Consider the following 17,554-nt stretch of genomic DNA (forward strand, 5'->3'; position numbering starts at 1 on the left):
ACGCGAACGTACGATTAGCCTGGGTTAGCTTTATGTTTACGTTAAACATTCAAGGTAAACATTCAGGGTGTTGGAACGGATTAAAACGATTTACATTATTTTTAATGGGAAAAATGATTTCGGTGATCGAACAAATCGGTTTTCGAACAGGGTTCTGGAACGGATTATGGTCGAGAACCGAGGTTCCACTGTACATGTAGATCTCAACATATGTTTTGGGGATTTGCTTTGGGGTCCAATGTGGTTCTTTCAACGTTTTATGTTGCAAAACCCTGTAAACGTTGTTTAAACATTTTATGTTAATGATTGTATAATTAAGGAAGCTTTTAATCTGGTCATAATTCATTGTATAATAAGATTGAGCCTTTGAGAGGCCTTATTCATGGCCCATCTCTGAGGGCCGGCCCCTCCTGACCCCGTTATTGCTAACATTGGACCTCAGCGGACTTCCTTGAGTTTTGACGATTTGTGGCCTCAGACATTCGGACGGATTGACCTGCATACGTGATTGGCCCGAGAGATTGTGAATGTGCGAGTGCAGAATCGGGTATTGTCGTCTTTATTTGTCTGTCCGAAAAGGAAGGAAGACATGCAAGTGTGGAGCAGAGATTCGGAGAGTAAAGTGCTTGTGAGGAGAGAGGACGCGAGATTAGTTTCCTTTCTCTCGCAACGCTAAGTGAGGGAGGGTCATTAAGCTCAAGAGTCATTCCACTGTCATCATTCTTTGTGTAGATCGGAAACTTTTGTTTTTTTCTCTTGCCAGACACTTGTATGACTTGTATGAGTCGAATTATTCATTCATCCGTTGCCAACTAGCTGTCTATCTTGCCTTTTTGAGTAGTTGTGGGTAAAATATGGTGCTTTCATTAGGTTCCGCTGAGTTTCTCATAATAGCGTTGGAAAAAATTTCAGAAAGCACAAGAACATTTAAAAACAAAACTGCAAATCGCAGATTTGTATATTTATTTGACACCTGCTGAGAGTTTCAGGTAGCTGAGCTGGAGGGCATTAAAGTTGTACATCTTTGATTCTATTCAATTGACTCCAAATGTACTTCTCCTCTTATGGTAAAAGGACTACTTTGAGTCAAGATGATGATGAGCTCTCATGCACAATTCTTCAATTCAAAAGTGAAATGGCCGCTTGCAATTTTCCCTTGACTTCGTTTAATGGCATCTCTTATGATTTATTTTTTTGTGAAAAACAAACCAGCCCACATAGTTTTCAAAAGATTTCCCTGCTGGAGGCAATGAAGTGTTTATGGGCTGCCTTAGCACATGGTTTTGAGGCACACTGTTGCACTAACACCATCTTTTTTTTATCCGGAGGGTGCAGCATAATAGTCTTTAGTCATATATTTTTCATATCTAAGGCGAACTGAACTTTAAGGTGCATAGGATTAAAGCTAAAGGGAGAGCTACCAGAATTATTTGCACCCATTGCGCTCGGTTTATATTTGTGCAACGACTGATCAGTCGATTATTGTGGCAGACAGAAATTGCATATTGTATGTAACTGGACTCAAACCCATGTTACTGTGGTGGAAACGCCAAAACAGGCATTATATCTTATCTTATGACACACACAATCACAACTTTGACATAAGGTGCCAGAAACCAATGTTAGAGAATAAAGAAAACAAAAGGCCATGTATATATTGATATTTTCTCTTGGTGTAAAGTGAACAGCGTTGCCGGAGGAACGATGCTATTAGCAACGAGCTGCTGGGGCTCTATTCGGTGCCCTTAATGTGTTCCTTCCTGGAAAGGAATTGGCTGCATTCATCAGGGGAATTGGCTAAGTCATTAGTCAGCTTTCCTGCAATCCACCTGACTTGACGTATTGACAAAATATGACTTTGTTTCTGCGGGACCACTTCCTGTTTATTGGTGATCCACCCGCCTTCTTTGTCGGAGAGTTTAATGCAATTAGTGATCTGACAAAATAGAATTTCCTATTTATAACATAGCACCTACTTAACACAGACTAACCTGTCACAATGTTTTTTTAACTTACTCGATAAACAAAAACAAGCTTTGATTATAGCTGGTAAATTGAGACTGCCAAACTCAGATTGATACATTTATGTTAGCTAACTGGCTAGCTGCCCATTAGCACCACGCAAAATGTCATATGTAGTCTCCTAGTGCAAACATTACATGGAAATATGTATCGTGTTGTGTTTTGGGAATATAATATAAAAGGCAAAATCTCCTCATACAAATTTGCCCATAAATTTACTATTAAAGTAAAAAAGAGCAAAATTGTCAGCTATTGGGGCAATTATTTTCTTTTTTCTGTGAAGAGCTGTCATTTTTAAAGAAATAACACCTTCCAAAAGATGGATCAAAATTGATTAAATTTTTCAACTCACTTCATATTTTATGAACACAAAAGGAATCATAATGCAGTAGTAAGTAGTGTCAATATTTGTTTATGAAAAGAGTTACCTTCCCATCCATTTATTTATTTCTTCATTTAAGATTCGGGAACATTTTTGACTCTAAGAACCATCGGTCTCTCTCCTAAAGTTAGTCGAGATCACTGAGGCTCAGTTTGACTGTCATTTTTATCATATATAATTTAAAAACAAGGTGCGAGAGGAGTTCTTCGATGAAAATGTCAGAAAATACTGCAAACACGAAAGAAAGAATGATACAGGATAGGAGAGTGCGTTATATGTGCAGAGATCTTCCCATTTCTACCTCTCACTCAATCGAATTGTTCTGGATGCTTGGCTGGCATTTTCATGTGTTTAGTGATTGTTCTGTGGGTTTTCATCATCGAATATCTCATCAGTGAACTTAGATTGTTTAATGAGCTTTTATAAAAAGATTCCATAGAGACATATAGCATGAGTGTAAACTGTCTAAAACTTTAATTTAAAACTGTTCTTCAGTTATATTACATTGTATTGTGTCTATATCAAGGTAACACAACGTATTTTTTACAAAATATCTAAAGGCATTTAACCCAAAATATAAAAAAAAAAAAAACAGAAAAAGCTGTTATCAAAATCAGAGAACAACAACACTTTGGCATGGAAAAAAATCCGGAAGGTTGCAACTGCCAGCAATTAACAAGAATTGTACAGGCATCTGATGTGAATGACTTCAGTGCATTTGTGGCAACAGGATAGCACAAGTCTCTCACACTGCTCTGGCAGGCTTTGGTACATTCTTTCTCCAGCCTCCTCCACAGTACTGAGATTGTAGTGGGTTTCTTAACCATAACTTTGTCACCAAGGATTTTCAAGAGGTCCTTTATTGGGTTGAAATCAGGACTCTGGACAGCCAAGGCCATTGTTTCAATGTTTTCATCTTCAAGGATATTCATTACCTATTTTGCAGATGGATTGGTGCAGTGTCTGCTGTCATACAGATCCTGCACTGGTCCGTCGTGGTGAAGAAGGATCTGAGCTGAAAGACAAAGCTCTAAATTTACCCCTCTACATTCCTACCTTCACCTATGGTCATGAACTGTGGGTCATGACCGAATGAAAAATATCCCAAATATAAGCGGCTGAATTGAGTTTCTTCCGCAGAGTGGCTTGGCTTTCCCTTAGAGATAAGAAGAGAAGTTCCGTCATCTAGGAGGTACTCAATGTAGAGCTCCTCCGCGTTTAGAGGAGCCAGCTATGATGGCTGGGGTCTGAGAATGACACTTCCCTTCGGGATGTGTTCCAAGCAGCAGGCCCCAGGGATGACCCAAGACCTGCTGGAGAGACAATGTCCCTGAGCTGGCCTGGGAACACCTTGGGATCTTGTCAGTTGAGCTAAATGAAGCGGTTGGGAATGACGCTGCTGCCCTTGCAACCCGACCCCGGTTAAGCGGAAGAAAATGGATGGATGGCCTTTTCTGTTGTGTAAAAAAAGTGTTGTAGTACTATAGACACAACAAAATCTCAAACTGTTGAGCAGTAAAGGTGTCATGATGTCAAAATTATTATTTTCTGTATGAGTTGTTCTCTAATTTTGATCTTCAGTGCCAACCAACCAATGGTAAAACTGTGTTGCCTCAGCTTTGCATACACTAAATTGGAACGTCACAGAGAAGATATGAGCCAGATATGTCTGTTTTCATGAGTATATCATTGCTAGCCCTACATTCTTGACACCTGCTTTTTCATGTAATACATAATATTCAATGCTAATGCTGAAAATCTCATTCGAATTTATGATGTTCGAATAGAAAATAAATGGCCATTTCCTACAACACTGCCAATCTTTTTGAGGACCAGCCATTTTCACTCTTCTTGTCTGGAACACATTACACATAGAGCAGGAATCTCATGCTGGCAAATGAGCGAACTCTCCGGTGTTGGAAATGATCCAAAGCCGAGAGAAGCAACGCGTATTGAACTTGTTGACACTTTTTCGTTGTCGTTTGCAGCCGGCGAGCAAACGCTGATGTCATCGAACATGCTTGACCTCGTATTTTCTCTTTCTCTTTCATTCTGCCCTAAGGATGGAAGAAGTGTCGCAAGAAGAAAGGCTCCAGGTCATCGCTGTGAGTAGAAAAGCAACATAGGACACCTTTTGAAGCCGAGATTCTTGCGTCATTAGGGGACATCAAAGGCTAATGCACGCAGATGCTTACTAGTACACTCCTTCTGGCCTGTTATTTCTGCAATTACTTACATTACAACAGAGCACAGCATAGCGGAAAATTGCCAGACAGACATGGCGGCAACTTTAGGTAAGGATTCTACTATGTAAAACAAATTTTCTCGACGTATGATGCTTTGATTAAAGAAATACATACAATTGGTACGATCCTTCAGGTATTAATAATTGTTTTTTTTAACTGAATTAAGGTTTTTTTGTACGATTAGGAGGCACTAAATATTACACATTGTCCCTTTAAACATAACAGAAACATAAAGTGGTTGTTTATGCAAAACAACTCAGGACATTGGGTAAAATCAAGCATTTGGTTAATCCATTTTTTACCCAAACTTGGGTTTATTTTGGCCCAACCGTTTTAAATTGTTTGAATGCGAACTGTTTTGTTTTTTTAAAGGGACGGTGTGCATTTTAAAAACGTAATTTAAGATAAAACAGTATAGATATAACTACTAAGCAAATACTATTTGAATTATATACAAACTTACAATTTTTAACTATCGCAGGTTGAGAAATTTGTATTAATTTTACATAAATTGAGCTTCATCTTTAGGGAGCGGACATAATTGTCTAACATTTTGCTGCTTGGAGTACCCTAAAAAACAAAAACTTTACGAAAAGGGGGGCAAGTAAATGAGAAGAAAAATTGTGCGGTTTGGTCACTTTGACTCTCTGTAGTTTTTATTCGTCTTTGTGCCCCTGAACACTGTTTTTTGGTGGCACTAAAGTATACAGCCGCCCCTAGCGGTCAAATAATATATAGTGTCGCTGTAGTGTCCTCACCATGTCATTTAAACATCTGGTGCTAGAAATTTGGTTTGCATAGCTTTTGGATTTTGGTTTTGACCCTCCGGTCTTGCCGTAGCCAGCTTAGGGCGATTGTTTCGCACATCAGGAAACGGTATAAAAACACATGGCAGACAAACAATTCATACAGCAGTAGGCTCCAAGCTCAATATTGAACACTTGGAATAGCAAAACCTTTAAATATATATATATATATATATATATATATATAAGAGACATGATTGTGGTTTATGCATTTTGTCTTTTTCTCACAAAGGATTAAATCATGTTCACTATTTGCTAGCGCCAACCAGAAAGGAGCGAAAGTAGAATAGTGCCTTTAAAGGAACATCCAAATTTGACCATTAATATTTAAATGAAATTAAACGGGCTCCTTAAAAATAAATTACTAAAAAACATTAATTTTCAGAAAACAGTTTCATCAATCTTACCTGCTTAAAAAAAGACCAAAATCCCCAAAACTATTATCAAAAGATGACATAAAAGTAACTCAAAAGTAAGGTATTTATTTTTTTTTTATTTTTTATTTTAGTGAACACTAAATTAGTTTAGAATATATTGTTGCATGATTTGAATGGTAAATTAAAAATATAATCCATTGGCAATACCCCACTTTATATTCTTTCCTGCCCAACAAATGGCTTACAATCAAATAATTATAAAATGGTGATAAAGTCTTGCAGCAACCAACTCATATAAAAATTAAGTTTTAATGTTTTTACAGGAAAAAAGAAAGAAGCAGACCGAAATTGAGAACAAGAGGAGGCAGCTGGACGATGACCGACGACAACTCCAACATCTCAAGGTACGCTACGACAAAAACACACCCTTCAATAAAAAAAGTACGTCCCTTATCATTTTTTAAACAAATATCCAAGATAAATTTGTTTCATCTCGCTGTAAAAGGAAGTTGAAAGGAGGAAATGAGCATAGCACAATGCCAAAGGATGTAATGAATCACTAATTGAATCCGGCTGGTTAACGGTGAAAATACAATGACTTTCAGCTCTCTTGATATGCCGACACATGCCTGGGATGTCAGTTACGTCAGTTCATTTATTTCTATCTTTTTTCATTTTTATTTGTTTATAATTCATGACCTTTATTTGGAATCATGATTTTTTTTAATTCTGATTTCTTTTGTATTTCATAGATTCTAAACTATTTTTTTGATTTGTTCCAAATATTTAAGTAATATCTTAATCACTTTTTGATCAAAATAACAAGATAAACAATGAGTTTATGTTCTTGAAAATATTTCAATCATTCAATGAATTTACATTTATTTATGATTGTGATTACGGTTTGCAATTATATAGAGTTTTTCAAGTCACTGAAGATCTTCCAGAGCGCTTTACACTGTGCTTCACACTTACCCATTCACACACGCACACACATTCACACCAATGGCGGCGTCAGTATATACCGGTACTATCAAAATACGACAAAAATCATACTATGGAAATACTACAAAAACAACTGCAGAAATTGGTCTAGTATTATAGTGTCCTTCTGGAGCAGGGGTCTCCAACTTAAGGGCCAATTGCTGCCCCAGGATGATAGTTTGAGGCCCCTGCCTTAATATGAAAGTTAAAGATACAGTATCTATATTTATTTGCGATGGTTTTAAGATTTATTAATTTAATTAGGGTGGAATAAAGACATGTTGAATTCTTAGGCAATTTATCATTTTATGTCTTTATTTTTATTGAAGCAATGTATGATTAGTTTTTTAATTAGTTAAAACATTTTATTGATAGAAATACTGGATAGTTTTCTTCTTTTTGGGGGGGGGGTGAAAATGATCAAATACCGGTAATCATTTTGTGATTTTTCAAGAAACATGTTTTAATCTATTTGAGAGGTTTTTTTTTCAGTTCCATCCATTTTGTTGCAATAAAGAAAACGGTGAAATATTTTTTTTATTTGAATCTAGTTTAGCTTTTCATAAAAAACAAAATATTTCTCAATTTTTAAAAAATGTTTCATCATTTTTACAGACAAAATTATTACATGAATAATTATCTAACCATTTTAAAAAATATATGTTTTTTGTGAAATAAGAATACATAAATAAAACTGAAAAGAAACTGCCATCTACCATATAAGACTATTTACTCATTTTAAAATATTGTTTTGTTTGTTTTTTGACTAGAAAATCGCGTTAGAGAAAAACTCGAAAATACAAGGACGGATGAAAAATAAAATTCGAAACATTCTCTGCCTTTGGACAAGGTTTTCTCTTTGCTGTTTTGAGTTTCCATGGATATGTTGTTATAACAGCATGATATCAAGCGATCCTTGTATTTATTTTGACAGCTTTTTCTTTGTTGCCGCTTCCTTTAACTGCAAAAACATGCACGAGTCCTGTCGAACCGTGAACCTTTAGTACGCTTAAACCCGTGTTGCTGATAAACGCTGCCAATTCCCTGCAGGCCTCCCAAGCCACGGCGCCCTTTGCGTGAGTCGGGCTCCGACTCGCCATTCTTGAAGCCCATGTTCAAGCCTCGCTGACCACTTTTGTGGAATGTTCCAAATGGACAGTAGATAACACTTGGAACTCCCACACATGCTTACTTATACACACACACACAACATGAGAGTTTTCACACATGCTTTTTGTCAGTCAATGCTATCAAAGTTATTTAGCAGGGTGGCTGATAAGCAGAGGTGGTAAGAGCACGTACGTGTGCGCACTCGTGCTGTGTACTTCAGTAGAAGTAAAAATAGTGTTCATTACTCTAAAAAAGATGAAAGAAAACAATCTATAAACCAGTGTTTTTGAGCCAAGACACACTATTTTCATCAAAAAAATCTTGAGAAACACCGTATGTTGAAAATGTTGACAAATTAAATGCTGGTACCAGTTTAATGATGATTTTTTTCTTGAAATATGAAATAATAATTTGGACTAAGAAAATGATGAAACAAAAATATTTAATATTTTATGATCACTGTGGCTAAGGAGGTATTACAGATTACTCATTTTAGTTAATCATTTTGGTGTAATTTGGGGTTGTACAATATTCAAACCTATTTTTTTCAAGTTTCACAATATTATAGAAGAATAAATACTTTAAACGGGCAAAAATGTATCTTCAAGAGCAGGGGTCCCCAACCTTTTTCAAACAGAGAAAAGGGTACCCAGTTCCATATGCATTTATAAAATAACGTCTTATCATGTAATTACTATGTTATGACTACAATTTTCACTGTTCACAAATCCTTTACCACCTGGATCTAGGGGTGTCTTGGGGATGTACAGCCTGGCAGCGCCCATCCCTCTCCAGGCCGTTTTCTTTTTTTTTCCTTTTTTTTTTGCTTCCCACATAAAAAGGTAGTACTGGTTTTAAATACTACATTATTACCAGGTTGATTATTGGAAGCAGGCATAAATAGAATCAGTGAACCATTAAAAGAATCATTTTATCAAAAAAATCCCAAAGACGCAGCATTGGTGAGCTATTTTCGGAACAGGTCTGCAGGCACCTTGGCTGTCCTTAGGGGGCACTGTGGTGCCCTTGGGCACCACGTTGGAGACCCCTGACCTAGAGGAAAAACAGTGCAATCTCAGAAAAATATTGTGGTGAAATTAGGGAATCTTAACACTAGTACCTAACTAATCTGTACTGGTGACAAAAGTGGATGCTATGGCTGGGTTTGAACGATCAATCAATAAATAATTGACACAGTAAACTCAGGTTTTATCGTGAGGGTTCCAAAAGTAAGTGTGACAGGAGAAACCTTTATTATTTATTTTTATAATTCTTGTACAACAAAATACCCAGTTTTACCCTGAAACCAGAAAACAAATCCCTTTTACAGGCTTAGGCATTTGGTTATGTATTATTTAGCCCCTCCTTGTGGTTAAAAACTTGATAAATTGAAAAGAAACAAAATTGATTTAAATAATATGAATAAAGTTTATTTAGATACAGTACAAAAAACAGCCTCAATTATTATTAACACGTGGAAACAATAAACTACTTGCACTCAAACAGCTCTACTACATAAACATGTGCCCATAGAGAATAGGCTGAAGCCAAATTGTTATAAGTGCCCACCCCTGTTACATTTTTTCATCTTGCTGCTACGGGTAACAGCCTAAAACCAAAAACCTTGAAAAACACTAGGCAAAAAATGAAAAGGAAAATGGTGCGATCTGGTTACTTTGAGTGTCCATAGTTTGTATTCTTCGTTGTGCTTCGTAGCACTTGTTTTCAGTTGCACTACACTACGCAGCAACCTTTACTTTAGTAATCATTTATTACACTTTGTTCCTTTAAGTACTACAGCTTTGAGCTGCCCTCTTTTGCATGAAATACATTTGCTTTAGAAGTCGTATTTCATTAACTCGCGTTACGAACGTCTGTGATATAATATGAATCTGATGTTTTCGAAAGCATTTAGTGTATTTCGAGCCCCAACCACCAGATGGCACCAGTGTTTGAATTTAAAAAACAAAGAAGACTTTTGACGCATCACAAGAGAAAAAACGTGTTTGTAATATGTTCTCAAAAACTCTTGAGAGAAAGTACGGATACTATTGACACAAATGGAGCGAGTGACGCGGGTTCATCTATTTTCAGAACTCATCTCTTATCACGTTTGCATGTGTGGTCATTGTGTACCTCAAGCAGGGAACTCGCCGGCCTCAGACAATACAGACGGCTTCTGTAGAGGAAACGCGGCTTTGTCCTGCTCCCACCGACAGGAAACGCCTCACTGATTTGCACGCATTCACACAATCAAAAGCAATTTGTGCACGCAGCAGCAAGCCCAAATAGCGTAGCGCTGCTGCTAATGAGCAAAAGCTCCTTTAGTAATCTGAAATTAATTGACGCTATCATATCAAATGGAGGTCACAAGATGGCAGCAATAAACTACGTTTGTCTAAATGTAGCTCCTCAAGCAAAACGTTCCCTGATAGCCAGAACCGCAAATAGCCGATAAGTGCTTTAGAAACAAAACATTTTCCATTAAAAACCAAATATTTGTCAGAAATTTAAAAATGTGCCATATTGCTCTAAAATACAGTAACTAAAATCTAAAATGTATTAACACAATGAAATGCTTCGACATACGGTAAGAATTTATGAATGAATCACATTAATCAAAGTTGGTGTCCGTAACTTTAAAATATTCTACTTGCTGACGTCATCTTCTGACTGAAATAATAATTGCAGCCTCTATCAAGCTACTTGTATAGCACGTGCAAGTACATGTCTATTTTGGGGGTTTGGGTTGGCATCTGGACTGTGTTTGAAACAGTCCCTTTCTTATTTTCACCATTTTCATCCTAGAATAAAAGAAAAGAGCAAGCACGCACGTGAAATAACTCAAAAAACCCTCATTCCCCTCGCCTCCTTTGCTCCAGAGTAATGTGCTGTGTTGCCGGAACAGGGATGATTATAAGTAAGATAAAAGCAGATAGGCTCAGTGAGTAAAATATAAAAAGGCTCTTTGAACTCAGTTGGGCATATTTGCCTTTTTAAGGACACCTCAGACTAAACAAGTTAAGTTGTAAACCCAGATTTCCGAATACAGTAAACCCTCGCTATAACCTGGTTTACTTTTCATAGTTTCACTACTTCACAGATTTGCATAAAGTTCTGCATTTTGATTGGCCAAACAGTCACTTACACTTCTTCTCTACCTGTCTTCGATAACATTACACCTTAATATGTTCAAATACGTTACGTACGTGCAAATTTTCTCGCAATTTCGATTTTAATGTATAATAAGTGATTTCATTTCAATAATTGTAAAAAGGGCAGTTTTTTGCCAATCACTGGTTCTTTTTGGAACTTAACCTCTGCGAAAAACAATGCTTTCCTGTACTTATATTCTGTGAACTGTGTTTTTTTATTTTCAGACTTTTTTTATGCAACACTCACTCTAACTGTAGTTTTCATGTCATGTACATTACATTCCTATGTGCCTTATATATGAATGAATATCACATTAAAGGATGTTTCAGGGTAAAGCTTATAATCAAGTGCACCTTATTTCCATTTGTTTTGATTGGTACAATGATTTGAGATTACGATCTCCAAAAATATGTGACTTAGTTAGGGGTGTGCGATACTGAGAACTTTAATATTGATCCGATTTCAAGTAAATACAGGGTAGTATCGATCGATACAGGTCCAATATTGATACTTTTTGCTTGGAAATGTCATTGTCAATGAATAATTGATGCCCTCCGCTCTCAAACTAATATATATATATATATATATATATATATATATATGGTAATAATCTAATATTTAACAAATAACTACAATGCAAACTTTGAGTATCAAACTAAAAAAAACAGCAATTGTAACAAAATTACAAATTCAACATGAAAAGTATGTATACCTTTCATTGCACAATATTTTTAAAATAAGTCAGAAATTACTAATAGTGTAAACCTAGGGTTCCCAATGTGGTGCCCACAAGCATTATCCAGCCCCCTAAGAGCGGCTGAGTAGTTTGCCAAGTGGCTCTGAAATTAGCTCACCGGTAATAGACCGTAGTGATTTCCTTAGAAATCTGACATAATCCGTGTCTTTAAAAACAATATATTAGTGGTTTACTGTGCTTATTTTAATCCAACTTCTAATCATTACAACCTGAATATTAAATAATAATGAAATTGTAACAACATTGTGATAACAGTTGCTATTTTACAAATACATTTCAAACTGGTAGCCCTTTACGTTTATCAGTAAAGAAAGTGACTCTTGAGTTAAACAAAAGGTTGGCGACCCATGGTGTAAACAATACAAAGTAAAAACCTTTTACTATATAAGAAAATAAAATACTACAACAACTGTTTTAGAAAAAAACAGATTTTACAAATCAGTAATGTAAGAAAAACACATATAATATACAACAATGTCAACAAAATAACTAAAACACCATCCATTGCACCATATTTCAAAAATAAAGCAGTGCAAATAAAGTGTAAACACAATTGGATCCAATATGAAAGTTCTAATGCATGTATAATCATGCAATCTACTAACATAATTATTATAGTGATGTTCAAAATCATAAGACGGTGTCCATCACTTGTCGATAATGACGTACTGATCGGAGGAAAGTACTTGCTCAGTAACGATAATATTGATATTTGGATCGATCCCCTGACCCTTACAGTTTAGGGTAAAATGCTTACAGAGAGGTTTGGAGAGTTTGACCATCGCTAAAATGACATAATCTGCAAATACTGCTGTATTTGCACAGCAAGCTGTTTCAATGCGAATGTATTATGGTCAATGTGATCATCGATTGATAGAGGTAGATTCCCCCTCTTTAACAGCACCGAGTTTATCTAATGTCCCAACAGACCCGAGTTGGTGTGTCTGTGTTTGTATGTGCTCCAGTTCCGCCCTTTGTGTGCTACGTTTGCAGCTTTTTATCCAGTAAAACAATGGGAAGACACACAACTTTACGACCCAACTCGAGCATGTGCATGTGTGTATTCGTGTGCATGTGTGTGACTACAAACGGTGGAGAAGGGTGTGGTGGGATTGAGATGAGAGAGAGCGAATGAGAGAGAGGGAGAGAGGTTTTCAATTTAGTGCAAGTCTAGCTGAGGCGGTTTTAAATTACTGTGTGTGCGTGTTTGTGCGAGTGTTTGGATTTTACATCACATAACAACACCCTTGACAATGAGATGCTGTCTGGAACATAATTGAGAATCAGTTCTCACCCGTAGGAAACCAACACAAACACAGATGCATATACAACTGAAAGGTTTCTGGATGCCGATTATAAGCAAATCACACATACGTCCTTAAGAAGGACTGAAAACGCTCGCATACACAGAATAAAGTGTATCAATGCTCATTTCATGTACTGATAAATGCTGTCAGAAAGTATTGTAACAACTACAGTATTACAAACTACTGAATAGTTCTCATGGTGAAACACAGACAGTCTACTAAAGTTATTTTGCTAAAGCGCGCTAAAAATTTGCAAAACTTGACAACTAAAATACTCTCACAAACACTAGAGCAATACTTCTCAAATAGGAAGTACTTGAAGGAATTTTACTGGAGATTTGAAAGCAGACCTCAAAAAGTAGTGTCAATATCTTAGTTTTTCAGTCCAGTTCCACTCCAAAACAATATATTTCCCTTGTACCATTGACAAACATTGTTGGTTGTGTAACCGAAACAGTTACTAGTTACTTCATTTTAAATATAGGAATGCTTCTTTGTAACCCATTACTCCCAACACTGTTGTCCTTTAAATAAGTAAAAAGAACTGATATGTCTGGTGCCGGATAATTTTGCTTATTCTGAGAGCTTTCTTTACTTTAAAGGACAGTGTGTATTTTTTAACACCTACAAGTTGTAAAGAAAATAAACTTGATTCATTTAAAAACAAAAAACGTATTGATAATAACCCAAAAATACACGAAGTATCATAAAAACGCATGCACATACTCGTAGGGCAAGAATTTTCCATTTATTTTATGTAAAATGAGCTGGCTTGATTGTCCGCAATCTTTCTGCTACAGGTACCCAAAAGGCAGTGATTTTTGGTAGATTTGAGTTTCCATAATTTGTATTCTTCCTTGTTCTTTCAAGCACTCGTTTTTGGTTGCACAACACAATTAAGTGACATCTAGTGGTCAAATAATACAAACTGTCTTTTTAAAAAAGATGTTTTTTCACTAATACAAAAACATTATTCAGATTATCATGAATTATCTGCTTTGCTTTTGAAGTGTTATTGTTGTTTTTTTTACTAGGTATACTGAGAAAAAAACAAAATGACATAACAAAAATAATATTTAAATGGGCAAACATGTCTGTGAATCATACAATCGTTTTATTTTTTGTACGCACTACTCAAGTATTTACTTGACTTTTTTTACTTAATATTCCATTGAGGGTACATCACTATAAAATTTTGAGAAATACCGAACTACAAAACGCTTTTCTAATTTGTATTCTCTCTCTCTCTCTCTCTCTCTCTCTCTCTCTCTCTCTCTCTCTCTCTCTCTCTCTCTCTCTCTCTCTCTCTCTCACACAAAACTGCTGTAAATTGCTACACATAATTGACCTCACACAAAATTTTGGAATGCATAAAAAAATACTAAAGGACTCTCACAACATTTTCTGGAGATTGGTCACATTACATAACATCTCATCTCATCTCATTAGCTGCACCGCTTATCCTCAGTAGGGTCGCGGGGGTGCTGGAGCCCATCCCAGCAATCATCGGGCAGTGGGCAGGGGACACCCTGAACTGGTTGCCAGCCAATCGCAGGGCACACAGGGACAGACAACTCGCTCGCTCATTCACAACTAGGGACAATTTGGACCGGCCAATCTACCTGAAATGCATGTCTTAGGAATGTGGAAGGAAACCGGAGTGCCCGGAGGAAACCCACGCAAGCACGGGGAGAACATACAAACTCCGCACAGTAAGTCCGGTAGCTGGATTTGAACCCACACAGGAGGTTCCCAAGACCTTAGAACTGTGCCGCACACGCACTAACCACTGCGCCGCCGTGCTCCATTACATAACATGTTTTCCAATATACATAAAGTATTGCATGGACAAACTTGTTTATTAATGTACTATTTTATCTACTGGATTTTTCATTTCTGTATAACAGCATTTAGAGAGTTTATGCATATATATTAGAGCGTTTCATCTCCGTGTGTGTGAGGTAATCCAGATTTATTATTAAATGTCTTGTATCCTGTGCAAGTGTGTTTGGTGCACACCGCTACACTCCCTGGGAACAGAGAAAGAAAAGCACTTCCACAGATTAAAAAACTCTCGATAAGAAACATCGGTGAGCCCCTCTGACATTTATAGCTTACTTTAAAACGCTTCACCTTCCCAAAAAGTTCAACAACTGATTCATGCAACGCTAGCCGGGAGGAAAGGGAAAAAAAGCAGACCCTGTCGAAATTCTTTTTGCATCACAGCTGAGGAATTCATGAGTGAAGATTTTTTTCTGCGTGCTTCAGGAAAACATTATCAGCTGCTTTTGCATACGGCCTCTAGAGGTCAGATGCGTGTCACTTCCTGTTGGAACAGCTGCAGAAATTGTTCAGTGTGGTTTATATTCGTACTTCATAGCTGTGACAAGTATTTGTTTCCGTTTTTTCAAGGACGTGAATCAAAAACTCATTCACTGCCAAAAATTAAAGGAATAGAGAAGATCGACATGTTTATGTGTCAGCAGCACTGAAAGTGTCAAAGTGACAGTATATTTTAGCATCTCCTAGTGGCCTGGAGGGGGATGGGCACAACCAGGCTCTGATTGCCCAAGACACACCACAGGCAATGGTACCCCTACGACCCTAGTGGTTAATGGATCCAACCAATGGGGAAAAACTAATTCATTTTTTTAAAAAAATATTGATTTGGGTAAAAATCAAAAGTACCTAAACTATCATCCATCCATCAATTATCTGCACTGCTTATCCTCAGTAGGGTACCAAGGGTGCTGGAGCCCATCCCAGCTATCTTTGGGCAGTAGGCAGGAGACACCCTGAACTGGTTGTTAAACTATCATGTATAAACGTATACTCGAAGAGCAAGAAATGTATACCGTATTTTCCGCACTATAAGGTGCACCGTGTTATAAGGCGCACCTTCAATGAATGATATATTTTTAAACCTTTTCCATACATAAGGCGCACCCCATTATAAGGCCCTATAAGTGCATGCTGGTTTAAGATCAGGTAATTGTGCGATTTTGTAATTGTAATCCTGTGCAGTCCTTCGAGACATTTTTGTGATTAAGGGGGTCATAAACAGGGGTCAGCAATAAATGATTGGTGAAAAATTAATGCCATTAATTGCGAAAAATTAATGGAATGGTTGCTTAAATTCATAAATCCATTTATTGCAAAATTTAAATAATTAGCAATTATTGCAACCCATTAATTGCGAAAATATTCGGGTTTTTTGTTAGTCGATTGTGTCAACAAACGTGCAACTTTTCACGCCGCGCGAGCATTTCGTATGCGGTCAAGGTCACATACACGCACAATCGGGACAGTGCATGCATACGCGTAAGCTACCGTGCTTCCCCCATTATAAGACCCACCCTGAATATAAGGCCCAGCTTTTTATGAGAAATGAAATTCAACCTTCCTGCAAATAAGAGGCTCATATTACCTATGAAAACCGTAGATATCAACGTTATTTAACAACGGCAATGCTTTTCTAAGAAATTTTTAGCGAAAATGTATTACTTTTGCACATATTTTTATTTCAAAACCTCAATTTTTGACGATGATTTTGAAGTAAGGCCGGCCTTATATTTGGGGAAACACGGTAGCTGTACGTACATAGTGTGGTTGCAAAGCAGCTTTTTATTGGTCGGGACAAAATCGGGCTTGTTGATTGGCTCACGTTTTGCCTCAAGCACGTACGTCGTGGATGCCCATACGCACACAGTGTACACCACTACTACTACGCTGTATTGATTGTAATCTTCGCACGGTTATGGGACCGAAGGAAAAAATGGTTAGATTAGATTAGAGGGACCAGTTTGTTCGACCATATTGACACGGCTAGTATACCATTAAATTACCAATTAATGGCTAGAAATCCAATAAATACCCATTAATTGGCCTTGCCGCAAAAAAAATAATTTTAATTTTTTCGCACTTAAATATTAATTTTTTTTCCAAAAATCAATTACTGATGACCCCTGGTCATAAATAAATGTGACTTAACTTGACTTGGCTACAGTAGAGGATGTAGTTACGTTATGCAACCATTAGATGGTGCCGCGCTAAAGGGAATGTCAACAAAACAGTCAGATAGGTCAGTCAAACTTTATTACTAGATAACAAACCAGCTTTCCACAACTCCATTCACTCCCAAAATGAATAAACAGCCGTTTTATTATTTTCTCTGAGGTAAAGCATTTTTGTGACACATCTTTAACATCTTTGAACAACAGCAAGGCATAACATTTTAGTGACACTCGTAATGTGCAAAAACAACAAGTGCAAAACAATAACAATAAAGCAATAACATAATAACTGTAAAATGTAAAACGTAAACACACACCAAGTAGGACCACCTCTGAATTATTTAATGTTAAGTTCCCGTGCCAGCGCTGTTGCCTTCATTCGAATAGTTATTGT

General features: G+C 36.9%; 1 protein-coding gene across 2 annotated transcripts in view; it reads left to right on the forward strand.

The window, feature by feature from the left end:
* The window catches only part of palm1b (paralemmin 1b), a 50,992-nt gene that overhangs the window by 24,827 nt on the left and 8,611 nt on the right, over positions 1 to 17,554 (forward strand). For both annotated transcript variants that reach the window (XM_088354136.1, XM_088354137.1), the window contains exons 3-4: positions 4,467 to 4,509; positions 6,157 to 6,237. In XM_088354136.1, the coding sequence (XP_088210262.1) occupies positions 4,468 to 4,509; positions 6,157 to 6,237 (123 nt within the window). In that variant the 5' untranslated portion in view covers position 4,467. The remainder of the gene's footprint in view (positions 1 to 4,466; positions 4,510 to 6,156; positions 6,238 to 17,554) is intronic.

This window comes from Urocampus carinirostris, chromosome 15 (genome assembly GCF_059441175.1).
Source record: "Urocampus carinirostris isolate Australia breed hairy pipefish chromosome 15, RoL_Ucar_1.0, whole genome shotgun sequence".
NCBI classification, from domain to species: Eukaryota; Metazoa; Chordata; class Actinopteri; order Syngnathiformes; family Syngnathidae; genus Urocampus; species Urocampus carinirostris.